This window comes from Uranotaenia lowii, chromosome 3 (assembly GCF_029784155.1).
Source record: "Uranotaenia lowii strain MFRU-FL chromosome 3, ASM2978415v1, whole genome shotgun sequence".
Classification (NCBI taxonomy): Eukaryota; Metazoa; Arthropoda; class Insecta; order Diptera; family Culicidae; genus Uranotaenia; species Uranotaenia lowii.
Window position 1 is genome coordinate 193,781,359 of NC_073693.1, and position 26,701 is coordinate 193,808,059.

General features: G+C 35.2%; 3 protein-coding genes across 5 annotated transcripts; 1 reads left to right on the forward strand and 2 right to left on the reverse strand.

Moving 5' to 3' along the window:
• Positions 1–1,201: 1,201 nt before the first annotated feature.
• LOC129754719 (venom serine protease-like) lies at positions 1,202–2,754 on the reverse strand. The gene is made up of 3 exons (XM_055750933.1): positions 2,121–2,754; positions 1,949–2,057; positions 1,202–1,892 (listed from the first exon to the last, which is right to left on the reverse strand). The coding sequence occupies exons 1-3, from the start codon at positions 2,574–2,576 to the stop codon at positions 1,258–1,260; spliced, it is 1,200 nt and encodes a 399-aa protein (XP_055606908.1). The 5' UTR covers positions 2,577–2,754; the 3' UTR covers positions 1,202–1,257.
• Positions 2,755–6,831: 4,077 nt separating this feature from the next.
• Positions 6,832–8,362, reverse strand: LOC129754717 (venom serine protease-like). 3 transcript variants are annotated; one of them, XM_055750932.1, is made up of 4 exons: positions 7,981–8,362; positions 7,596–7,917; positions 7,412–7,539; positions 6,832–7,333 (listed from the first exon to the last, which is right to left on the reverse strand). In XM_055750932.1, exons 1-4 carry the CDS (start codon positions 8,227–8,229, stop codon positions 6,899–6,901), a joined length of 1,134 nt encoding a protein of 377 aa, XP_055606907.1. In that variant the 5' UTR covers positions 8,230–8,362; the 3' UTR covers positions 6,832–6,898. The 3 variants fall into 3 exon arrangements, with proteins under 3 accessions (XP_055606907.1, XP_055606906.1, XP_055606905.1); XM_055750931.1 differs by having other exon boundaries at positions 6,833–7,336; XM_055750930.1 differs by having other exon boundaries at positions 6,836–7,539.
• Positions 8,363–16,669: 8,307 nt separating this feature from the next.
• Positions 16,670–26,446, forward strand: LOC129754716 (venom serine protease-like). Its single transcript, XM_055750929.1, has 3 exons — positions 16,670–17,163; positions 23,218–23,326; positions 25,769–26,446. Exons 1-3 carry the CDS (start codon positions 16,696–16,698, stop codon positions 26,404–26,406), a joined length of 1,215 nt encoding a protein of 404 aa, XP_055606904.1. The 5' UTR covers positions 16,670–16,695; the 3' UTR covers positions 26,407–26,446.
• Positions 26,447–26,701: the final 255 nt, after the last annotated feature.

The following is a 26,701-nucleotide window of genomic DNA, read 5'->3' on the forward strand; positions in this document are numbered from 1 at the left end:
AGATTTTGGTTTTCTGTCCACAACTGCATATCCCCTGCCAAATCATGTACTTGCGGGCGAATTTATCCGCAAACACGAACTTAAATTTTGCAGGTACATCCCCCTGAGCCGTCGCCAAATAAAATTTTTGACCTGGGATTTGCCCAAAGTCCGCCTTCACGTAGGTCTCATCGTCCATCAGAATACATCCGTCGAACTTGGTCAGCACTTGGTCGTACAGCTTTCGAGCACGGATTCTGGCCACATTATTCTGCTTCAGCGTCCGATTTGGCTGTTTGCTGGCTCGGAATGACCTTATTCCTTCCCGGAGACGAATTCGTCGCACCGTACTGTGAGCGGCCTGGAACTTATTGGCCAAATCGCGGTCTGAAAGATTGGGATTCCTCTTGACGGCCTTGATGACTTTCCCACGCAGTTTCCGGTCGACAGTTCCACTCCGACGCTTCGAATGCGGCTTCCGAGCCGTCGTCAATGTTTCCTTGTACTGCTTGATAACACGCCATACGGTATTTCTGGGCATTTTAAGCTGTTTAGCTAGCTTCGATGCCGACAACAATGGATTTTCAAGAAAACTGTGCACTATTTGATCTCTCCGTTCGGCTTCCATGGCGGTTGTTTACAAAATGCTATCGTTTGGTGTTATGACATAAATACATGGTGAAAGTTAATGAATTTCCCGACACGTGGGTGAAAAAATTTTCCAAATCCGTCCACTAGGAGCGCCACAATGAGCAAAACAATTTGTTCCAATATTAAATGAAGCAGACTTTATCCGGGCAATCTGGCAAGCTTACGTTATATGTTTGTCGTATTGCAAACTGATTTTGTATGGGAACCCCCAATTTTTAAAGTAAAATATGTTCTTTAGCAAAATGAAGTATCTCCCTACCAAACTTCAATAAAATCACATGAAAATGGTTTGATTTTTTCTTTTTTTTCATAGAAATTCGTATAAGAGCAATCCGTTTCAAAAGCGATGGAGGTCATTCTACAAAATTAGTAAACTTTAGTTTTTGTCTAAATATGCTTCTGAACCCGTTTTTATGAAAATCACTTGAATATCGTTCGAGTTAATTTTAAGTTGAATTTCTATGGAAGTCACCTTTCATGAAATTTGAGGTTCTTGAAAGTATTACTTGTCCCAGAAAAACCTGGGATAGCATATTTCACGACATTTTGATTTCAATAAAACCTTGATACAAAATTAGTACGAAACTATGCAAGCATATTTTATTTCATACTTTTTAAGTACTCAATTCAGTTGACGTTTTTCTCGCAAAAGTTGAAATTGGTGTTAGCTTCGATCCAAGGCAGGAACGAGCTGATACGAGAGCTAACACTTGGATATCCAGCAGCACAGGCAGCTCCATAATTGATGACACCAACGGCATAAGCCTTGGAAGTTGTTGGGTTCGAATACAGCATCGGACCACCGGAATCGTACTGACAGCTATCCTTTGCCGGTATGTAGGTGCAGAATTGTGCGTCGATTAGGTTGGTCATCTTTGCCTTGCACGTAGCCTGACTGATAACCGGGAGCTTGACTTTCTGGAGGTATGTGGGCATTGGGCCGCCATAGTCCAGCGTTCCCCAACCTAGGGTGTCCAGCTCTTTGCCAACGAGTGTATCCGAGGCATACATAAACGGCAGACAGGCGCGACCAACGGCAGCGTTGAACACTATCTTATTCATCGTTCGAACCAGGGCAATGTCGTTGGTTTGCAGGGTCGGGTTAAAGCTGGGATGAAGAGTGAAGGTTGAGATGGGCATGAGAACCGCCGAAGGTGTTGAGTTGTATTTTTTTATGTCGTGGCCTCCTACCAGCAGGGATGTTGCAGCGATCGATCTCCCTTTCAGGCAATGAGCTGCGGTTATCGCGTGTTGATCCGTAACTTAAAAAACGACAATTGAAAGTTGATAGATCACATAATATTATTTGGAAACTCACTAATAGTAGCGCCACAGACAAGACTTGTCGTTGAAGACGACACACTCATGATGGCTGCAGCCATTGGAAATTCGTTGACCTGAGTCGTTACTCCACCAACAATTAGCGGCTGAAAACAGATGCAAATAATCGTATTTGAATTTAATAACATGAAAACAGCATTCAAATCTACCTTTTTCTTCAATCCACAGTTGCATGGGAATGGTACGGCCGATATCTGAGCCCGGAAGCGACCACCAGGGTTGTTGGCAAATGGCCACGTGTGCAATGTTACCACCAGTTTGTTGCCCGTTGATGCCACGTCGAATGTGGCAGCTCCACATTTCCAGAGGGCCCCTGTTAGGCTCGGGACCCCATTTTGGGCAATTATCAGCTTATCGTAGGCGCAGTTGCTACTGGAAGGCAGCACCACATCGTAGAACTGGGCGTACAGGAAGTAATTGTTCGGAGCATTGATCGTGAACCGACAGTTAACGCCCGGGCTGTAATAGTTGGGATAATTAGGTGATTGGATGTAACCTAACCCATTCTCAACGTAATTGTAGACGTAATCACAACCGACATAGCTTTGACCGGCCACTAATGGGACCAGAGCGATTAGAAAGAAACAAATTCGTCTCCACCCCATGTTCAATAATAGTTCTGGACGAATAAATTGTCCAAACCCAAATAAATAATTCAAAAATGTTCAAAGCTTAGACTCAAACTCGTAAACAGCAGCTGGTCAAATATTATTTGGAAAACAAAAAAAAAAACAATCGTTCGATTTTTCTAAAACACTTGTGCTCTTTAAGTGTGGTTTGCGATGTATCCACGCGAGGAAAAATTTTGGAATTGAGTTCACCCGTCGTCGTTTATTTCGTTTGGTCATTGCTGTTTACGTACTTTTATGAGATCTTTTCAAGGAAATCCGCGTTAAGATGTTGTGCTTATTTCAACGGTGGGATGTTATCTGATGTTACGAGATTACGTTGTTGGCATGTTGGGTTGAATGACAAGCGATTTATTTTTTAAAACTACGATAATCTCATTTCCCTCTCCATGTAGTTCAGCGAAAATTGCTTTTTAATAGCAAAAAAAGCGTGTTTTTTAAGTCATTCTGCAACCAAATTTCATTGTTGTTAGAAAAAGCGCCTAGTTGAAAATAAGCTAGCAGTATTATATTCGAGCAAAACCTTTATTTGTAGTTTTATTTTTTTATTTTATTAGAGACGTTTTAACCTTATTTTTAGTTGATCAACATAATGATTAAACTTTTGAAATATAGTTTTCTGTTATTTTTGTCATTTGTTTGTAAATTTTGTCAGAATCGTGTAAGATATTACTGTATTTTTGTAATTCTTGTCATTTTTGTTACTTTTGTCATTTTCTCAAGTATTATCACTTTGACATTTTTGTCATTTCTTTTAAATTTCTGGAATATCTCAAACTTGTCTATAATTTTGATAATTAAAATCGCATAAAACCGACGAAAAAAGTGAAAAACAAATTGAGCATGTTTTATATAATTTTTAAAATCTAATTTTTGTTGGAAATAGTGTAAATGTTGACAACTTTAACAAAATAAATCATTAAAATACTTAAATTGATTTGTTTTGGAAAAGTTTTGAATACACTTTGAAGCCATCGAATACTATTTTTTTTTTGCAGAATAAGAGTTTGTTTCCAGTAGGGTTGTTTGAAAAAGCGAACAAAAACAGTCTTAAATGAGTGAATTCACGTCACGAAGAAAGGAAACATTTTAATTTTACGAGAAAACTTGACATTTCACAACAAAAGAAAACTTGACATTTTACAGCAAAAAAAGGATTCTTCTTAGAAAATGTTGAGACGATTCAAACACTAAATTTATAGAAATCGATTGGAATCGGTTTGTTTGTAAAATTTGATAAGGGAAATATGCTCTCAAAGCTATTTTGTCCCTCCAGAGGGTCGGGTTTTTACAAATGGTTTAGTTGATTTTTCAATTAGTTCGTTATTTTCGAAAAAAAAAACAAAAACATTAAATGAAAATTAAAAAAATCTATTTTGATCAATCTTTGAATAAAGACTATGAGATACAGTTATCATTTTAACGTATGATTTTTCAATATGTTACTATTCAAATGCCAGTCAAAATAAGGGAAAAGATAGGACTAGATACTGAAAATTTATGATTGTACAATTAGGAATAACAAAATATCATTTTAAAAAGTGTACAGAAAATTGGATGGCCCTTAAGCATGGATAAAAATAACTGTAAATTTTGTGATGTGAATTCAGTCTACTACCCTGTTTTGTTTAAACTTAGTGAAATCACGTCACAACTTTAAAGAGGCATAAATTTGTTCGTTGTTGTTCATTCGAAAAGCAATGCACATCAAATTGTGGGTAATTGTTTTCTCTACAACTTAGTCGAAAACACCGATATCCTGTTTCCACAGAGAGAACAGATAATTAAAGTGGTTTGTGCTTAAGTAAAAAATGGTTAATCGATTACATCACAAATAAACTTAAATTCTAATGACCAAATTGTAATTTTTTTTGCAGGAAATTAAATTTTCGACCGTTTGCTACTATTTTTTAAATTTTCAAGTTAATTCTAGAATGATAAAAGTCCGGAAAACGATTTCAAGTCACTCTGGAATGAGTCATTTTGGTCAAATTTGTAATTTTTCCCATTTTTACCGTTTCTTGTATTATTTTTGAATGTTGTCGTTTTTATCATATTGTCTTTTCATGTCTTTTTTGTCGTTATTTTTTTGATTTTCAATTTCTCTTATTTTTTTCGTTTTTTATTTCTTTGGAAATTTTTGTATTTTTTTAAATTTATTTTTGTTTTTTTTTATTTCTGTCTTATTTGTCATTTAAGAATTTCTGTAATTTTTCAACATTTTTTTTTATATTTTTATGTCAATTTATCAAAGCGATGATTTTAAATCATTTTCATTTGCCAGTTTTGTCATTTTGGTAGTTTTGCCCGTTGACAAATGTAATGACAATTTTTTCAGTTTTGTCAATTTTGTAATTTTGTTATTTCATTCATGTTAATATGTGTTGTTTTTTTATCATTTATTCTTGTATATTTCGTAATTTTTCTTGTTAGTGTTGTCATTTATGTCAGTTTCGTTACTTTTTACATTATTGAGGTTTTTTTTGTCATTTATTTTTGTCCTCTTTATAGTTTTTTGTCCATTTTCATTGTTGTCGTTACTTTTACTTACTGTCATTGTTTTTGGTTTTTGTCCCCAAATGCCCCCCATTGCCCCCCTCTCCCTTACTAAATACGGCCTTGACTATAACAGATCTTGGGCTTACGAAAAAGTAAAAGAGACGTAGAAATTTTAGGTGTGTCAACTGAACTCATTTTCCAAAATAAAATAGTGGAATTATATGATAAGCAATACACGGAGAAAAAAGACGACTGTTGTTTCAATCATTTCAGATTCTTCTACTAATTATCAATGTGTAGTTGATTTTTTCGCATTCAACTATAAATATTATAGACTATTAAACTATACTTCAAACTGCTAATTGACCTTACCCAAACTACTATGAATATAATGAATTCAACTGTAATGGTATGATTGATTCAACTGTAAATATGACAGATTCAACTACAATTGTATGATTAATTTTTGGCATTCAACTAAAAATATAATAGATTCAACTACAAACTGCTGATTATAATTCAATAGATTCAATTGTAATGGTATGATTAATTCAACTGTTAATATGACTCAAATGCAATTGCACGATTGATTTTTGGTACTCATCTATAAATATAATACATTGAACTATACATTCCTGGTTGGGATTTTAACTAAGATTTGGGTATTCTTCTAATTTGCAGCGCAAAAAAAAACAAAAAATTTTTTTTGGAATTTGGTTTTGTTGTTGAATCGAAATGGGTTTCGGTGAAGGACCGATTCTATTCATTTGCGGAACCATTCGGAAAAGCCATCCTTAGCGGAAAATGTAATTGTGGTATTATTTTTATAAATGCTGTATCAATTTTGCTTCCTTTTTATTTCTTTGTTTCAGGTACCATCAGGAATTTAATCTTAATAACGGATGGAAACGTAAACATGAGAACCGGAAATTTATTCATCAATATCCATCTTTTAGATTCGAGTAAGCGATCCTTCTGAAACCACCAAATCAACCTCCGGATTGCTGCTCGTCGAGGAGAGTTGAGTCATTCACCACAATGGATTTGGTAGAACATCGCCGGGTGCAGAAATTCAAAATATTTTCAACATCCCGGCACGGTAGCAGTCTGCCGTAGGCCTAAGGAACAGCTTGCACTGAGGAATAAAGGTAAGCAAAATGTGGCGACATTATTGGTGTGGATAATATTTGCTACTTCCGGGTTTCGGGAAAAAAGGCTACTACAAAATTTCACTCAAGCAGAACCAAAACCGATGGCCTTCTTTAAGCTTTCGGAGATAATCGGATTGCTCGATGGAGTCGCCGGCCAAAAATGTGACATAATAAATGCTTAAATTGTTAAAATGTAATAAAATGATATGCTTAATCCGAGAAAAACTGCAAAGTAGAACTAAATACATGGTGGCAATCTACAATATCTATTGTTGATATTCAATCATACAACTAGAGTTGAATCTATTATATGTGTATAACGCAAAATATCAATCAGATAACCTGAAAATTTCACCTATATATTTAGTTGAAATGTTCAGATTTATAGTTGGTCGATAAGCAATCAGAAATATAGTTGAATAGAGGTGGAATATTTTTGGAAATACTTTACTTTTTTCTCTGTCTATGACTGCCAAACGGTAACTTTAAATTGATGTTGTAAAGAACGAAAAAAGATTCCAATAAATTTTGTTATTTGATTTGTAGTTTAGGTATATTTTGAAACGGGCTCTCGAGAGGACAAACAAAATATTTAGAAACAAATCGCAATCAAAAATCATCTGTAATTGCTATTCAGGTGGGTATTTATTATTTTTCACAGTAACTTATCCCGGCCGTATTTTGTTTGATCCAGTTCAAATATGCGGTCGTTCTGGTGTTGACACTGGGGCTCCCACTGGCACAAGCCACCCCATAACTTATGATTCCAACATGATAAACCACACCGTTGGTGGGATTCGTATAAAGTATAGGGCCACCGGAATCAAACTGGCAAGTATCTCGAGAAGCTGCAAAGGTACAGATCTGACTTTGGCTAAGGACGGCATTCCCTGTGGCCATCATCGTTCGACACTGTTCGTAGCTTATAACTCCGAGCGTTACTTTCATCAGGACGGAAGAAACGGGTGCTCCGAAATCGACAGTTCCCCAACCGGCGGCTTCCACAAGATAATTGTTAAAAGTAGCCGATGGCCACTTCCAAGGAAGACAAGCTGGGCCAACTCCTGCATTGAAAACTATCTCCTGCTGAGTTCGGACCAGTGCGATGTCATTAATTTTATTGGATGCTCTATACCCAGAATGTACGGTAAAAGTGCTTACGGTCATCAGGGTGCTGAATCTTGTTTCCGTTCCAGAACGAAGGTCATGGTCGCCAACTAGTAACCCAGTATCTGAAATTCGCTTTCCTTGAAGGCAATGGGCAGCCGTAACTGCGTGGCGATTGGAAACTGGAATGAAAAAAAATGATAAACTTTTACGAGTTTCTGAAGAATTATCATCTCACTAATGGTAGCTCCACAGAAAACCATTTTCGCTGTCAACCCGACTAATCCGGCCATCATCGGAAATTCATTCACAAGGGTGGGGACTCCATTCACAATCTTAACCGTTTTCCGACGACCACAGTCGCAAGGTGGCAGTACTGACGATATCTGACATCGAAATCTACCCCCGGAAGATGTTCGCTGGGATCGTAAAGCAAGAACTAAACTATTTGCCGTCGATTGTACCACAAATGTTGACTGTCCACAGAAACGACGGGCTCCGACCAGAGCACTATTGCCGCTCGGAGAAACTTCGATTCGATCTGCCGAACATTGCGAACTCTAAAGTGATATTTTATTCGTTTCATAAAACTAAAAAACATATTAAGAAGACAAAAAACTTACATAGGGCAGCACCACATCGTAACAGTTCACATTTAGTTTACGTCCCAAAACTGTCGAAAACCGCCATCGACAGTTGGTGTTAGCATTATAGTAGTACGGAAATCTTGGAGTTTCGACATATAAAACTTCGCCAGCTGTCACCGATCTACTGAAATCGCAGCCTGTAAATTGACCGTTAACTTCTTCCACCCATAGACCAACGAAAAAAGTCACCAGCAATGCCAGATATGGAAGATATCTTAAAGTCATCTCTCAACAACAACATTTGATAACAGCTCCGGGGCTGTGTCAACTAGAGGAATGATAAGTCAACAGCATACTGTATCGCACACGGTAGTTCATGTGCTTCTGCTCGGTGTGTTTCGAGATACTGAACTTGAAAGGCCAAGGGAATACGCGCTATAAGATAAGGTTACTGCATTTTGGCGTTTCGTTGGTGACGAATAATAATGATGATCAAACGAATATAGAAACGCTGTCTAGAATTTTAAAGTTATCATAGATAAAAAAGTGGCGCTTTTAATGAGATCATCCAGTGAATTTAAATTATATTCAGTTATCATAGGTACCGTAAACTGGGTTAACAGGATCACTTTTTTAATTCATTTTCGGATATTTTGGAAATGATTTCTATTTTGTAACATTTAAAAAATTTAAATTACTTACTGAGGTAAGGAGTATAAAGCATGATCATTGATAGCAAAATATACAAACGACATTAGTGGCTATAACAAAATGTTTGTTACAATACCAGATTCCATGTTTCGGGGTAACTTTGATCACTATGGCTTTTACGTATCTCAACATCTTCAAAATTATTGTTTTGATGCCATTGTGTGCAAAAGGCTTAAAACATAGCAATAAGAGTAATTTTTTGTTTGGACTCAATTGAATTTTTCAACTTATAGAAAACAAGCATCAAGTTTGCCAGTCCTTTAATGATTTTTTCACAGACATTGGTAAATCATTGGCTGGGAAGATAACTGTCGATCCAACCTACAATCTATTAACAAACATGAATCGAACTCCTAATCCATTGTTCTTACGCCCGACATCGTCAAACGAAGTTTCACTTACTATCCAGTCGTTAAAAAATAAAAATAGTAGTGGGCCGGATAACATTACCACCGTAGTATATTTCAATAGGCAAAGTAGGCTTGTCCGCCCTTTTCATCTGTGTTGGTGAAAGCATAAAAAAAGTGCAATATGCAAAGCAAATATGTGGAATTGATCAAAACATTTTTTTTTCTTCAAAGAATTGGTAGGCAATTAAATTATGCAACAATATTAGGCCTTTTTAAATCTTAAACAATATTTGGCTCTTTGAATAAATCAAAAGTTTTATTTAATGGATTTTTTGGTGATTCGATAAATTTTTTATTTATGTTATAATATGATAGTCATCTCTTGTTAAAATTTTTCAAAATAATCAAAAATAATCATACAACACAACAGAAAATTCAAATAAGCTTGAAATGAAGTTGGTCTTTGATTTTTGGTTTTGATTCTTTGGTTTTCAAAAAAAAAAAATTCATTCCAATGCAAAGTTGTTTTTTGAGATTTTTTTATTCTCATCCTACGGTTACACAGCTTTCAAATAAGCTGTCAAAAACGCTAAAATAAAAAACAAAATTGGAAAATAGCATCTAATATCTTTTTTGGGACACAAGTTAGGTTTATGCTTTATTCACATTAATTGTACTGCAACAATCATGGAATATTTTTCATCCAAAGTTATATTTTCTGGAACTTTCAGTACATCCCCGGCGATTTTTTAATGAAAAATTATGTTTTTTCCATACTAATTTCCATATAAAATTAAAACTTGTTGTGCTAATTCAGGACTGGATTTATTGCTTCCAAAACTTTTATTGCTATTTCACCAAAAAACAACCAAGAAAAGTTACGGGAGGGTAAAAGTTTAAGAATTTGAAATTTCCACACAAAGTTTGCAGCGGTCTAGTGTACACCACGCACCCCCAGACAAATGTCATTATCGGGAATCAGCTATTTCCCAGCTTGTCAAACGAACAGCTGATTTCTCATTGTTTACAAGTTTTTTGGCAACCTCTGGTCTGCTGAATAACAATAACATTAAGCATGTTAATGACCGCACAGTAAATAAATGTTTTTGAAGCCACTATAAAATTCATATTAAACAATATGTGCCACAACAACATTTGTTCAGGTAGATATGATTTTTTTTAGATTCATCGCGTTTGAAACAGATAAAAATGTAAAAAAAAATTCAAAAAATTAGTGAACAAATATAATCTTCACAGTTCATTGTATGATTTTTCAAAACAAAAAACATCAACAAAGCGGACTAACGTCTGTCTAAAGCCTAGTCCACACTAGGCATCTTGGATTGTGATTTCGGTTGCTGAGACTTGTTTATGTTTACATTTTGAACTAGACGAAAAGCAAGGGGGGTAATTAGAAGGTGATACGATCTCTCAAATTTTAGGATCAGCCATGTTGATTGCTTCGTTGCGTTTGTTTACTTTTAGTCTATAGAACAGTTGAGACCTAAGCTTGCCTTTTCATTTTAGTACACTGTTAGTTTGTAAACAAGTCTCCCGACAAGAGGCTTAAAGCCTCGTTCACACTTGGCAACTTGAGCTGCGATTTCGGTTGATGAAACTTGTTTATGTTTACATTTTGGTTGCTGAAAGTCTCTCATACTTCTCAGGAGACTTGAGGTATGCATCGCACCGTCTTGTTGTAAATGTAAACATAAACAAGTCTCAGCAACCAAAATCGCAGTTCAAGTGTGGACTAGGCTTAAGGAAATATTTGATATATCTAGCTGAATCCCCAAACCGGAGATTTCGTCTACATCAGCGACGGTGACATTACAGACCAAGGTTCTTAGATACACTAGGTTCTCCGACTTTCACAGTAAGTAGACGAGGAGTGAGCGGGTCTCTCAATGAGTTTGTTTATTTTTTGCTCAACTTTTCTGTGGTTTGTTGGTAAACAAACTTCATGAGTTCCATATAGTTGCATAGCCTACATAGCCAAAATGGCTGAATCGGGAATTCGTTATTCGGGAACACCTCCTGAATATATACCCACCTTGTTACAGACGACATTCATGTTGACCAGACATCTATTAAACGTCTTCCATGAGTCGGAACCAAACAGAAGAAAGGGTTGCCGATTGCCGAGGTGTTGGACAAAAACTATTTCAATAAGGCAGTGGCTAATTTTAAAGAAAAACACGTTCTATAACGATGAATTTATGAATGCAATGTCATCATGAAGCCAAAACGTGCAAAAATGAAGGAAAATTAAGCTTTGAAATGGTCTAGCTGGTAGTTATTAAGTGTTCAACTCATTGTCATGATTTTTTTGAACCAGTTTACCAAATACAATTCTTATGTAGAACAATAAACATCAATTAATGATTGTGGACTCATTTTACTAAAATTTCAATAAAATATTGCGGTTTTGAACGAAAAATTGTGTTTGATTACTTTATTGTAATGAGTAGCTTAAACTGCACTGACTTGACCATTAGATACAACGGCTCACCGGCAGGACTTGAACCTGCAATCTCCGCTTCAAGTCCTGCCGGTGAGCCGTTGTATCTTTTTCGAAAATTTCATGATATTTACGGCTTATGTTCTTTCGTTCTGTGATAATTCATGTTTCTCTAATTCTTTCCATCACCTACGAAAATGTGATTATTTTCAGATACAAAGATGTACCAAGAGATTTCATAACATCAGTATTGTAAATTTCCTAGTAAATTACCATATTTCTCGTTATTGTGACGTCACAGTCTGTACCAATACTGGAGCAGAGCTGCCTTGCTACTACTTTCTTTAAATATTTCTTTTTTGTACCGATCTAGAAGTGCAAGAATTCTTCTAGAATAACATATTATGAATTATGAACGGAAAAGGTAAGTTTTCTAGTAAATTAACAGATTTCTCGTGATTGTGACGTCACAGTCTGTACCAATACTAGAGCAGGGCTGCCTTGGTACTACCTTCTTTGAATATTTCTTGGGTGCAAGGTTGCCTCTAGCCAGCGTGAAAACTTTAGATTTCAAATGCATTGACAATACACCGTCTGCTGGCGAACCTTTTTACTAGAGAGATTCCTGCCTGCGCAGGTTTTTTATTCAGTTCAGTAGACGTGTTCAACATTGTTTACGTTATTTTTTTTTAAATTTTGGTATTTTTGGTTTCTGCCTGCAGGTTGTTTTTGAATCAATATAAAATCTCGATATTCTTTCTGTGTAAGTTTGCTACGGTCCGTTGGCTGAACGGGAGACACGCACAACCTATCTCACCGAATATCGTTGACTGACTGACGACCGCTCACCGCTCAGCCGAGAGAGATTATTCGTAATGCCAGGTAAATGTTTGACGTTTTGTAGTTAGGACAAAGGTATGGCCGTTTTCAAAAGCTCCCCAAAAGGAGGACATGGTGTCGCTAGTGTTTGCTTAATAACTCCCATCGACTCAAAAAGGCCAATCAGGTGAGAAAGTATCGCCCTCGCAATAATTGGCTACACATCTCCCCCAACAATGTAAAAACAGACACAACATGTTTTGAAGAAATATTTTAGAAAGAATATGCAAACATAGGCATGTTTGATTCGAACTTCATCAAACCATTTTTTTGAGTACAATTTCCATCTCCTTTTGCGCTTGTCAATAATATTTCTTTTAAATAAGAAATGCCGCTATGAATTTTTATCGGCTTGACTTTTTTTACACTCTACCATACGTTCGAAACGTGTCAGTTAATCCCGCATTTCGTTATCTTCTAATGTTTGCAACTGGATGGTGCCTCAATTCTTCATGATAGTTAAAAAAAATGTTGTTTCATTCGCTGATTCAATGAAATCATATTTTGCTTTTCGATAAGCAAAAAATTTGACATTTAAGTCACAAACCTCTGTGAAAATTATCTACCACACCAACAACCATTCCGAAAATATATTTTAAACTCAGGTTCGGAATTCAACTTGAAAAGTCACAAATGTTAAGTAGAATTTGAGTTTTCTCTTCAAGTTTTGTTTAATGAAAAAATCCCGATTGTGATAAAAATAATTAGATATTCATTGGGTTTTCATAATAAAATTTATTAAAACAATTGTTTGCTGATGGTGAAACTTGTAAATTTTTACTAAAAAAAATCTACTTGGAATTCCATATTTTCTTGGTGTTTTGTTTAATATTATTAATAATGCAATATTTTTAGGGCCAAAATTCACACTAAAATTTCAAATTTTGCACGATTTTCCAAGAATCATATTCGAACCGCAAAGTTTTAATCTTATTTGTTTTGAACGTATAATAAGTTTTTTTAAGATATGGACGGCTGTTTTTTTAGTTTTTTCTTTGCTCCAACTTCCAACCAAATAAAGTTAATTCAAATGTAAGATTTTAGCTTGAAATTCGGCTCATGAACTGACTTGGCTCTTGACTTATTATAGAAATCATGCTAACCGCTTTAGAAATTTAAGGAAGTATATTCAAAAGTTACTATTTAAAACGAAAAACTTTTAATGTAAAACAACTTTCAAATGAATTATCATAATGTTTGAGCAAAACATCATGCGGAAAATCAGTCACCAAAACCTCCTTTATGAAGCGGTTCTTTCTACGGTGATTTTGGCAAGGTTGCCGAAATCACCGAAAAATCTATAATTTCAGAGAATTTTGAGCAATACTTTATCACAGAATCTGTGTTGCAGAACATAGAATTTTAAAAATCTTCACAGATTTCATAGATTTTTTTAAAACTTTAAACATATTTCCAAAATCATAATTATTATGTTAACGAAAATGTTTTAAAATTTCTAACTATTTCGGATTTTTTGGTTTGGAAAATCGAAATTTGAATTTTGATGACAAATGACTTAAATCGTCGAAATCTGGTGTTATCTCGGAACATTGTTTTTGTCATAAATCGATTTAAGAATTTCAAAAATCACGTAAAGAAGGGGGGCTAAAGGAAATCCAGAAATTGATGCCAGATTGCTTAGAGATGCATGAAACGTCAAGATTTGGTGTTATCTCAAAAAAAAAAAATTTTACATAAGAATACTTACACTTCGAGTCCCTTTATTTCGTAAAATAAACTCGTCAGTTGACATCATCCTGAAAAATTACTTCCATATGGAAGTGCGGCTAAAGAAAGTGTTTAGAGTGTATTAAATTAACGCAAGACATAAACTCAAAGGAAAGATTGTTATTTTTGTTTCTGATGTATGGGAGAGTGGGGAATCATGGGCCACTTTTTTTCGTTGTTCCATAACTTCTTTATTATAAAAGATAAATTGAAAATAAAAAATGGTATGGTTTTCTACATTTTCAAGGTATCATAAGTTATTTTTTTAAATTTTTAATAAGTTTATTTCCTCAAATTCTGACTGTTTGAAAAGAAGCAATATTTTTTGGATTTTGAAAAATGGTGGGGAATCGTGGGCCACTAAATCCAAATTGACCAAATAACATGCAAAGTTTATAAGTTGACCCAAAACTGAGATTTCCTAATTCACTTCGTTATTTAAAAGCAATTTCAGAAGATGAAATAAAAATGATCGCATAGATTCCAAAACCTGGCTCGCGAACGTTTTGGCAAAATTTCTTATATAGGATGGACAAAATATTTTTCATACCTAACTCTTAATTTGGCATAAGAAAACTTTACAGATAGGAAAAACGTATTTTAAGTTCTGAATGTGTATAAAAACATAAAAATATAAGTGATTCAAGATGTGTGGCCCACGATTCCCCACAAGCTAAGATTTGCAAATTGGTTGCGTTTGTGTGACTTATTGATGTTTCATAAAAAATTCCTTATACACGTGAAAGATCATGACAAAACTAAGATCATAAGCGTATGAGCAGATTTTTATTATGCACTTTAGGTCCCCCATCGATGAAACTAGCGGGTGTTTTTTAATTATGTAAGTAAATTTTTCTAACTTTTTTTTAGCTTGATAAATAAAAGAAGCATATGATGCGTATTTCAGTCTACAATATATAGGAATACATGCTCACGCTAAGCGACGACGATGACAGTTGGTTTGAAATTTTTATCTCAACACACATCTGAGATATTAAAAATGGCCCACGATACCCCACTCTCCCCAACAGAATACGTTCCAAAATTCAAGTGTGACAAATGTGACAATATTTGAGCAGCTGTTTAGGTTTGATTTTGTTATCCTTATGTGTTTTTTCACGTTTCTCATCAGTATTTGTATGCAGTGGTATTTGTATGCAGTGGTATCCTTCCCGAGAGGGGCTTGTGATATAGCTCAGTTGGCAAGTCTGTTGCCTCCTGAGACGATTTCCATGAGTTCGAACCCAAAAGTAAACATTGAACACAGTTGTACCGGGGAAGTGTTGATATAATGATATAAAACTAAATTAGCACCAAATGGATTCGAGATTCTCTTTTTTGGGTACAGACACCAAAACAATGAAAAGATTAGAATTCCTTGGAAAGTTGATATAAAAATGATTTCAATTTAAGTAGGGGAGAGTGGGGTATCGTGGGCCATGGGGAAACGTGGGCCACTTTTAATATCTCAGAGGTGTGTTGAGATAAAAATCTCAAACCAACTGTTATCGTCGTCGCTTCGCGTGAGCATATATTCCTATATGTTTTTGACTGAAATACGCACCATATGCTTCTTTTATTTATCAAGCTAAAAAAGTTAGAAAAATTTACTTACATAATTAAAAAAAACACCCGCTATTTGCATCGATGGGGACCAAAAGTGCATAACAAAAATATGCTCATACGCTTATGATCTTAGTTTTGTCATGATCTTTCACGTGGAAAAGGAATTTTTGATGAAACATCAATAAGTCACACAAACGCAACCAATTGGCAAATCATAGCTTGTGGGGAATCGTGGGCCACACATCTTGAATCACTTATATTTTTATGTTTTAAAACACATTCAGAACTTAAAATACGTTTTACCTATCTGTAAAGTTTTCTTATGCCAAATGAAGAGTTATGAAAAATATTTTATGCATCCAATATAAGAAATTTTTCTAAAACGTTCGCGAGTCAGGTTTTGGAATCTATGCGATCATATACAGCTCTCTTTTCTATTTTATCATCTGAAATTGCTTTAAAATAACGAAATGAATTAGGAAATTACAGTTTTTGGTCAACTCATAAACTTTGCATGTTATTTGGTCAATTTGGATTTGGTGGCCCACGATTCCCCAACATTTTTCAAAATCTAAAAAATATTGCTTTTTTTTCAAACAGTCAGAATTTGGAGAAAATAACTTATTAAAAAATTTAAAAAAATACCTCATGCTACCTTGAAAATGTAGAAAACCATACCATTTTTTATTTTCATTTTATCTTTTATGATAAAGAAGTTATGGAACAACGAAAAAAAGTGGCCCATGATTCCCCACTCTCCCATACCTCAACTTCGAATTGGTTTGTGAATTTTGTAAGATATACTCGTCAGTATGCCTCCTTCTGAAAAATTATTCCCTCAAGGAAGTGCGGCTATAGAAAGTGGTTAGAGTGTATTGAAACACATAACAAAAAATAAACTTATGGGGAAAATAATTTTTTTCATGTGTGATAATATTTGAGCAGCTGTTTGGGTTTGATTTTGTCAGCCTTTAAATTGAACTGTTTTGTAACCGAGTCAAAAAATACCAATCATTAGTGTTCGAATTTCGATCGAACACGTTCGAAAGATTCGCGATGTTCAAAGTATTGGCTCAGGCATCGTTTTGGCTAGCTTTGTTTTGGCTAACCGAAATTAGTAATGGCCAATCGTATACCGGCTGTGACTTTTCGATGATTTACTTTCCCGGAAGTGTAAACTACATAGCTTCCCCGAATTGGCCCAACTATTTCAAACCGGGAATCAACTGTCGGTACACGCTGCAGGCTCCGGTCAACTACTATCTGTATGCCCAGTGTTACAATGTGGAGCTGCTCAATCGCACCGGATGCATCTATGACAAGTTGATACTGTCGCTGAATGGCGATCCGAGCCTGTCCGGTGCATTGTGGCAATGTAGAAATACTCCGTTCAACGTTGCCTCCACGGGGAACAAGATGGTTGTGGCGCTGCACTCGTGGCCATTCACCCTAACCGGGGGAGGGCGCTTCCGCTGTCAGATTTCGGTGCTTCCCTTGCCGTGCAACTGTGGAACCAGGAAAAAGGTAGGTGTCGTCGTTGGAAAGTTTCTGTGTCGTAGGGTTATTTTTAAACCAAAACGGGTTGCACTTTGATGAAAAATCAATTAATTATCGAACAAGTTTGAAATCCCATTAAGTGATTTTGTAAATCTAAAACAAATTGTTAATTTTTAATTGAGTTTGTGTGAAAGATATCATCAGCAGAATGTTTCTTTGTCATCAGAACGAATCAGATTAAAAAAATGATCTTCTTTATCATGTTTTCAGTCGAATTACTTGGATTGCGCTTGATTGAACTCCTCACATGCCTAACATTCATCAATCATCAAAAATTAAATTCAAATTTTATCTAAGCGTTAGACCTTTCTGGTCTCCTCGAACAAATTTTCCATATAAACATTGGTCCAATAGTTTTCCACTGGTACTTTCTTGGATTTTTCACGATCCTTCTCAGAAATTTGTTGTTGATGGTTGTAATGCAGGCTGATCGTGGTCGGTGCCACAAATAGTGACAAGAGAAATTTCATTTGATTTTTGTTTATGTTCTCAAAATTTTTTGGCAAAAACACTCCCACTTTTCTTCTATTAGCGTGTACTCACCGCATTCTCGTTGAACGGATCCTCTTAGTGCGGCACTTCGCCTGCCCTGCATGCGTCAGCTGCCCTTCGACAGGGGCGCCGATTGGATGGCACTACTGGCGCCTCTGCTGCTCTTCGGCCTTTGGCCGCGCTACGACTGGGGCCGATTGGATGGCACCTCATGCCTCTTTTGCTGTTCGGCCGCCCTACGACCGGGGCCGATTGGATGGCACTTGGCGCCGCTGCTACTCTTTCGGCCGTCCTATGCCTGGGGCCGATTGGGTGGCACATTGGCACCGTTTCTGTTAGTCGGCCGCCCTACGCCTGGGTCCGATAAGGTGGTACCTCGGAACCTCTGCTGCTATTTCGGCCGCTCGGCAAACTGGAGAGCCGATTGGCCGCACTGCGTGTGATGTTGCCCGCTTTTGTTTGTGCCGATCGGATGGCACTACTGCGAGCTCCACTTCTGCTTATGGACAATCTATGCCGGAAGACCTCCACTTTTCTTCACGGCAATTCTCGAGTCCCGGTGGTTCCCAGTTACTATTTGGCAGCACTGCGTGAGCTATTGCCTGCTCTTTGCTCGGGCCGAAGGAAGGCACCACTGCTGCCACCGCCGCTCTTCGGCCTTCAGCCGTTCCCTCGCTAGAGGCGCTGATTGGCTGTTGTATTGGTGCCTCCGCCTTAAGCCTGTGGCGCCTCCAGGGGACTACCAGGTGGCTGCTGATCTTTCTTCGGCTGTTCGGCTCGCATGCCAATGCCTACGCCTGTGGCGCCTCCTGGGTACTACCAGGGAGCTGCTAATTTTCTTCGGCTGTTCGGCTCGTGTGCCACTGCCCGAAAATGCCGCGCCGGTTGATGATTGGAGATGAGGAGAGGATAAAGAGCCTTGAGGAAGCAAAACGTGTCAATAGTTTGTCAGCGGATTCTTTCACGTGATACTTACACACGTGGATGTGTGGCTCTGTCTCGTTTTCCGAGTGATGCCTTTGCCTACCGTCGAATTGTATTCGTAGAGAAGAGCGCTGCTATTTTTTTTTCGGAACGTTCGCTTTAGAACTTGGTCGCTTACCTTGCAAGTGTCCGGGTTCGCACCGTCTTTTTACCAGCTTGTTTTGTAGAAGGATTTTGTGGCGTGAAATATTAATGTTATTGGCTCCTCGAGCCTTCACCTTTCTGGCCGTCTTTACCAGCCGAGATACCGGTTGCGAGCCTCCTTCCTTTGGCCTTCGCCGGACCACGTTTTGGAACGGTTTCCTGACCGATGGGGAAAAGAAACTTTAGTGCAAGGGGCTCGGCAAGGATGGTCTGAATCCACTCGTTCACTCAATCGCGATGCACTCTTCAACGATTCACTCAAGCGCTCTTTCGGATCTCGCGAATCTTTGTCTGAACCGAACGCTGGGGGAAAAAGAATAACGTTGATCGAGTCTGATTGTGAGTGCTGCTGGTTTTGAACGTTGGGCGCTTGCATACGGGCAGGTTTGAATCATGCAATGATGCAATCATCGACTTTCCTGGCTCCAGATATTCGTTCGCTGATCCGATTCAACTGGTTCAACTGAAAGAAGGAATCGAATCGGCAAATGATTGGCCCTCCGTTCGTTCAGATATCTTTCAATCGCCGCACACAGTATTTAACAAAAAAAATCATTGCGGCCAAACGGTACACGGTAGACATTTGAATTCTTCGCAACATGTTCATATTTTTTTATGATCTTTCTTATTTTCAAAGAAAAAAACTGATTTTATTGCCAAGGGATATGAAAAATAAGTTAAAACTTTGATGTACCGTAAACTGGGGGAACTTTGATCAGCGGGGTAACTTAGATTAACATGAAATTTTTGCAGATAATCATCATTAACTTAGTAAAAAGATAAAATATCTGCAAACTGTTTACTACGTTTGAAAGCCTATGAATTGAGCTACAAATAAGCTAAATTTGGTTTTTATTAGAAGATTTTTTATATTACATAAACTATAATTTCAAAATCTCAAAATATCTCGTTATTTGAAGGCTCACAAACAAACATCTCTTCTGATCAAATTTTAGCATTTAGGAGCAGATGGGTTGGTTAATGCAAAAGTTCGACTTTTTTCTTGTTGTAAGTTTAGTATAAGTGTTATTTTTATGGTCATTTGATGATAGTTTTTGAATATTAAAAAAATCGGTCATTTTCCATGAAAAAGCCGGAGAAGAAAAAAATGGCTTAAATCCTATCAAATGGTTAAGTTTGAAGAAAAAAATGAACATGGGAACAGAGCGAGGATTTAGGGAATTGCATGAAGATAAAATTTCGTTTGTTTTTAAGATAAAAAAATATTGAGAATTGTTTATATTTTTGCACCTAAATGTATGCAGCAACATTGTCCATCTTTTGAGTATATTTGTATCGAGATAAAATTTGAAAGCATGTTAAAATACATTAATCAAATTTGGGAACTTTTTTGGCAGTAATAGAGAACACTATCAAAATTTTTTTTTGAAAATTAAGGTTTTAAGTCAATAATCAACTTTCCCAAAGACCGCTAGAAATTTTGACTTTTGAGAGAAAAGTTATTGAACTTTTCTTTTAGAAAATTTTGTCCAAATTTGCAAAAACGGGTATTGAAAGTTGTTGGATGAGCTCAAATATTCATCGTCAAATATTTAATGACTTCCATGAGTGATGTGAGGAATAGTTGTAATCAAATCTTTTGGGTCTTTTGCATAATTCAATTTTTATTTCAAGTGATGTATCTCTGAAACAAGAACATTCAATGAGATATTATTAATTGATTCAAAAAAATCCATGTGTTTCCATGTACGCTTGTTTGTTTATCAGTTATCAAAAATCAATTTTACCCAAAACTGACCAATTTTAAAATTTACACACGCCATTTCACCAAAACTAGAGGTGAGAGACTAAATTTGACAAATGTTTTGAATTTTAAGACGCAAATTTTTCCAAAATCCGTTTTTGAAACAAAGGTACCAAAAATGCTGTTTCCCTGTGTTATTTATTAATATAAAAATGAAGATTAGTTTGGATTAAAATTTGTTCAAATTTGAAACTAATCATGAGTTTTATTTCATCACAAAAGGCTAAATTTTTATGAAAAAATAACAACACTATGAACAAAAATTGACAAATGTGGTAAATATATGAATAATAAATGTATGATGAAAACATTATAAACTTATGATTAAACCATCGCAAAGTTTAGACAAAAAATTTACAAAAAAAAACAAAAATATTGAAAATTCTATTAAAACTGCGCCACAGAAAACCATCACAGAAGTTTTGGTTCAAATCACAGAATTCGAGAAATTTTTTTATCAAAAACATAGTTATTTTTTGGAAACCTTGGGCTTGAATAATCAATAGTTTCTTGTCTTAAATCATTCTAGATGAAGCTTTGAACTTGCTTGAAGAATTGAAACATTTTTTATAATTTTTCATGGATTTTTCAATACATGTTAACAAAAACAGTCGAAAAACGGAAGAATACACAAAAAAGTTATGAAGTATTTAAAGTTAATAATTGAAGATATTATTTTAATAATAAGATGAACAAGTTTTATAATCTCTTTTCACCGATAATGAAAATGGATACATTTCTTTTTTCATTACATTTATACCCATCATCTCTTAAGGAGGGGGTAGGGTCTTACTCTTTAAAAAAATCGATTTTTTTATTTTTGTATTTTCTTATTGTAAAACATTTCAAGAATGCTGTGTCAAATTTTCAAGTCAATTGAAGCAAAACTGTAGAAATTATAGGCCTTTATCTCCTCCTATCTAATACTGCAAGAAAGCAAGAGCAGAAACTTCAAACGCGTTTTTCTCGAAAGCACATTTTTAAAGTCCGTGGACATCGTCATTTGAAAACTACTTATCCGATTCTTTTCAAATTTGGAACATATTTTCTACATATAAAATACCAGACCCCAACGTTTTTCTTTTTTGTTTTTTTTTACTTTGGGGAGATTTTACAGGTGAAAAATGGCAGATTTTTTCGTGAAAAATCGTAGTTTTTACTTCAAACAGCCACAAAAATTTCATAAAATTTTTTTTAAGTTAAATAAAAACGTTGGGGTTCAGAAAAACATCTATTAAAAATATTTTGCTCTGATTTTTTTACTTCATATGATTCTGTGCGGAGATACAATGTCCACCGCAAATCCTGTTTTCTAAAAGGCATCCTCGAAAGTGCTCCGTCACCGATTCATTTTTCAATATTTTTCTACGAAAAAATTACTAAATGTTCTTTTAACAATGCTTTGTATGTTGCAAAAAATTTGAATACATTTGTTCAATAGCTCTACAAAAAAATCGTGAAAATGGTGTTTTTTTATACCCGTTAGACCCTACCCCCCCCTTAAGTTGATGTATACACATTTCTTAAAATCGAAAATGGGTAATATTTTGCTTTAAAAACGGTTTTTGATAAAAGTAGTTTCTGAATTATCAATTTCATAATTCAAACAACAAATCAAATGTATTAATGAGACTCCTCATCATAAAAAAGGATCCACCTAATGCTGACGCTCGAGCTACTTTCAGAAGCGCCCGAACGCAGGCAACCAAACTGTAGCAAAACCAAATTTGCGAGCAGAACGAATGATCGGATGGGGTCGAAAGAATTGCAATCATCAATCGCTCGCTGGTGATATTCGTCTGCGATTCTTCTGTGCAGAATCATCTTCCAAAGCAATCGCTTGGTGATTGGATTATAGCATCGCAGACAGGCAACCCAATCGCCTCCTGAATGAACTAAAGAGGTTGGCTGGAAAGTCCGATTGGTTCGCTCACTGAGTGCCATCGTGTGTAATTTTTTCGAATGCGTTCGGGGAATGGGTTACCTCAAAGAGTGAGAGAATCATTTTATGTTCGTCGATTTATTCGCCAATCACCATCCTTGGGGCTCGGAGCACTACCGGAAAGTTTTTACCTGCTTTTCCACGGCAAATCCTGGAGCACGCGGTTTTCGTGTTGCTGGATGCTCCAACGGCTCTCCGAATGTCCGAAATGGCGTTTCTTTTTTCACGTCGAATTTTGACATGTTCGGCTGCACGCTTTATTTGCTTTCCTCATTCTTGGGTGCTCTTAACATAAAAATTCACGCTTGGCACATTTTAATCGATTTTGGTTTAATATTAAAAACACGCTAATTTTACTCAGTATGGGGATGGGTTTTAATGTGTTCATTTTGCCAATCGCTCGTATCAAACTATTTTTGGACTAATAACTTAACTGTAAATTTCAATGCAACATGGTATTCTTCATTGAAAGCTCAAAAACCACTAGAAAGATCGTCTAAAATTTTGCGCAAACATGTGTAAAGAAAATGTTGCATTTTTTCGAGTTCAGTACTCAAATTCAAGTTTTTATTTTGCACAGTGAAAAATTATAATTTTGATTATCAATATACACATATAATGGATTTATAGATTGCAAAACTGTGATCGCTCAAACAAAGGTAATATTTTCTTCAATCTTATTTTTTATTTCTAGCCTCTGATCGTTGGAGGAGTATCTACACAGCAAAATGAGTTCCCAATGGCAGCAGCAATAATGAATGTAGCGACTTCAAAACCAAACCTTGTTTGTGGAGCCACTATTAGTAAGTTTACCAATGCATAAATCCCTTAATTTCATCATCAAACTTTAAAAAGCGACCATATGTGTTTAGTTTGTGGATTGGTACAAAAAGTTGATGTGCAAATATCAGCTTAGTCAGACTTGATTTGGGGATATCCCTATGCGAAATAGTTTATATTTTTAGTCTTGAAAAATTACCAACTGACCTTTTTTTTTGAGCCAGATAATTCCAAAATGCATTCAACGTTGAAATCTGGCATTAGAAATGTTATTTTTGTCACGGACGTTATTCTTTCGTTAATGTTTATGTTGAAATTGACATGTAATTTATTTTACTTTTGTCATTTTTAAGATCTTTTTCTCATTTTTTATAATGTTTTTTTTTTTTTTTTTTTTTGTTTCGATTATAGTCGTTTTACCATCTTTATGGCATTCGCGACTTTATCAACGTTGCAGTTGGCGGATCGTTATTGAAAAACTATCCGGTACAACTGTGTTCGATGTTTACTCTTGGGCTCGAACTCGCGGACATCGGCTCAGGAGACAACAGACTTGCCAACTGAGCTATATCACAAGCCCATTTTTTATAATGTAATTTCAATCATTTATACCAGTATTCTCATCTCCCTGTTACTGTAATTTTTGTAAGTTTTTGTAATTTTTTGTCATTTTTGATTATTCTGTATTTTTTGTCGTTTTTGAAAAAAAGTTTTTTTATTTTTTTAATTTTTGTCATTTTTGTCATTTTTGTCATTTTTGTCATTTTTGTCATTTTTGTCATTTTTGTCATTTTTGTCATTTTTGTCATTTTAGTCATTTTTGTCATTTTTGTCATTTTTGTCATTTTTGTCATTTTTGTCATTTTTGTCATTTTTGTCATTTTTGTCATTTTTGTCATTTTTGTCATTTTTGTCATTTTTGTCATTTTTGTCATTTTTGTCATTTTTGTCATTTTTGTCATTTTTGTCATTTTTGTCATTTTTGTCATTTTTGTCATTTTTGTCATTTTTGTCATTTTTGTCATTTTTGTCATTTTTGTCATTTTTGTCATTTTTGTCATTTTTGTCATTTTTGTCATTTTTGTCATTTTTGTCATTTTTGTCATTTTTGTCATTTTTGTCATTTTTGTCATTTTTGTCATTTTTGTCATTTTTGTCATTTTTGTCATTTTTGTCATTTTTGTCATTTTTGTCATTTTTGTCATTTTTGTCATTTTTGTCATTTTTGTCATTTTTGTCATTTTTGTCATTTTTGTCATTTTTGTCATTTTTGTCATTTTTGTCATTTTTGTCATTTTTGTCATTTTTGTCATTTTTGTCATTTTTGTCATTTTTGTCATTTTTGTCATTTTTGTCATTTTTGTCATTTTTGTCATTTTTGTCATTTTTGTCATTTTTGTCATTTTTGTCATTTTTGTCATTTTTGTCATTTTTGTCATTTTTGTCATTTTTGTCATTTTTGTCATTTTTGTCATTTTTGTCATTTTTGTCATTTTTGTCTTTTTGTCATTTTTGTCATTTTTGTCATTTTTGTCATTTTTGTCATTTTTGTCATTTTTGCCATTTTTGTCATTTTTGTCATTTTTGTCATTTTTGTCATTTTTGTCATTTTTGTCATTTTTGTCATTTTTGTCATTTTTGTCATTTTTGTCATTTTTGTCATTTTTGTCATTTTTGTCATTTTTGTCATTTTTGTCATTTTTGTCATTTTTGTCATTTTTGTCATTTTTGTCATTTTTGTCATTTTTGTCATTTTTGTCATTTTTGTCATTTTTGTCATTTTTGTCATTTTTGTCATTTTTGTCATTTTTGTCATTTTTGTCATTTTTGTCATTTTTGTCATTTTTGTCATTTTTGTCATTTTTGTCATTTTTGTCATTTTTGTCATTTTTGTCATTTTTGTCATTTTTGTCATTTTTGTCATTTTTGTCATTTTTGTCATTTTTGTCATTTTTGTCATTTTTGTCATTTTTGTCATTTTTGTCATTTTTGTCATTTTTGTCATTTTTGTCATTTTTGTCATTTTTGTCATTTTTGTCATTTTTGTCATTTTTGTCATTTTTGTCATTTTTGTCATTTCTGTCATTTTTGTCATTTTTGTCATTTTTATCACTTTTGTTTATTTTGTAAATTTTGTAATTTTTTCATTTTTGTAACTTTTTATCACTGTCGTCATTTTTGTAATTTTTATAATTTTTGTTATTTTTATAATTTTGGCATTTTTGCAATTTTTATCTTTTTGGTCATTTTTATCATTTTTTCATTTTTGTCCTTATTTTTTATAATGTAAAAAACTGAAACTTTCAACGCTTTTAGCGCTTGAAACAAGTCTAATTGAGCTGGAGTTTTGATTGGGTCAGTTCTTTGTGTCAATCTTTAAAATATATGTTTATGTTCGTTTTCTGAAATTCGACATTGGGAGCCATTCTAATATTGAAAGTAATTTTTAATATTTTCCCTTCTAGTAACCGATCGTCACGCTCTGACTGCCGCACATTGTTTAGCGGGAAGACAGGTTAGCTCGACTGCCCTGCTTGTTGGCGGTCACAACATCGCTAATCTTTCACTGACGGCAACTTCCGTTCTGATGAATGTCTCTACCTTCACTCGGTATCCAGATTACGATGCCACGCGACAGATCAATGACATAGCGCTGGTACGAACTACAAACGCAATAGTCTTCAATTCGGCGGTGGGTCGTGCTTGTTTGCCATACCCGTACACCGGGCGGACCTTCGATGGACTAAATCTGGAAACCTTGGGTTGGGGAACGCTGGATTACGGGGGTCCAATGGCTACGGTTCTGCAGAAAGTATCCCTACAAGTGATGAACCCGTACACCTGTAGGTCAAAATTGACAAAGAATACTATACTGGGGAGTCAAATTTGTACTTACACACCCAAGAAAGACAGCTGTCAGTACGATTCCGGTGGACCAATGTTGTATACTAGCTCTACTACGGGAAAGGTGTACAGTATAGGAGTTATTAATTATGGAACTGCTTGTGCAACTGACTTTCCGAGTGTTAGCTCCAGAGTTACGTCTTTCATCGGTTGGATTGAGGCGAATACTGTTGGATTCAATTACTGCGAGAAACCTTGAAAGGAGTCGAATTTAAGTAGTGAATGATTTGAATACAGCCTCTTCTGTGAACTTTTCTTTTTGTTTAGTACTTAGTAAACAGTCATGGATAAGAAGAATAAGTTTTACGCACAAATCTTGAGTTTTCAACGACGAATTCTAATAGCAGTCACGAACTTCATCGTTGCAGATTAAAAAATTGGCTTTATCCAACTTCTAAACTATTTGGTATGAGGGGAAGGAATGATCAGCAAAAACTAGGATAAGGAAATGATGACATACCTATCCCTATTCTGATACCTGATGATATACCTAT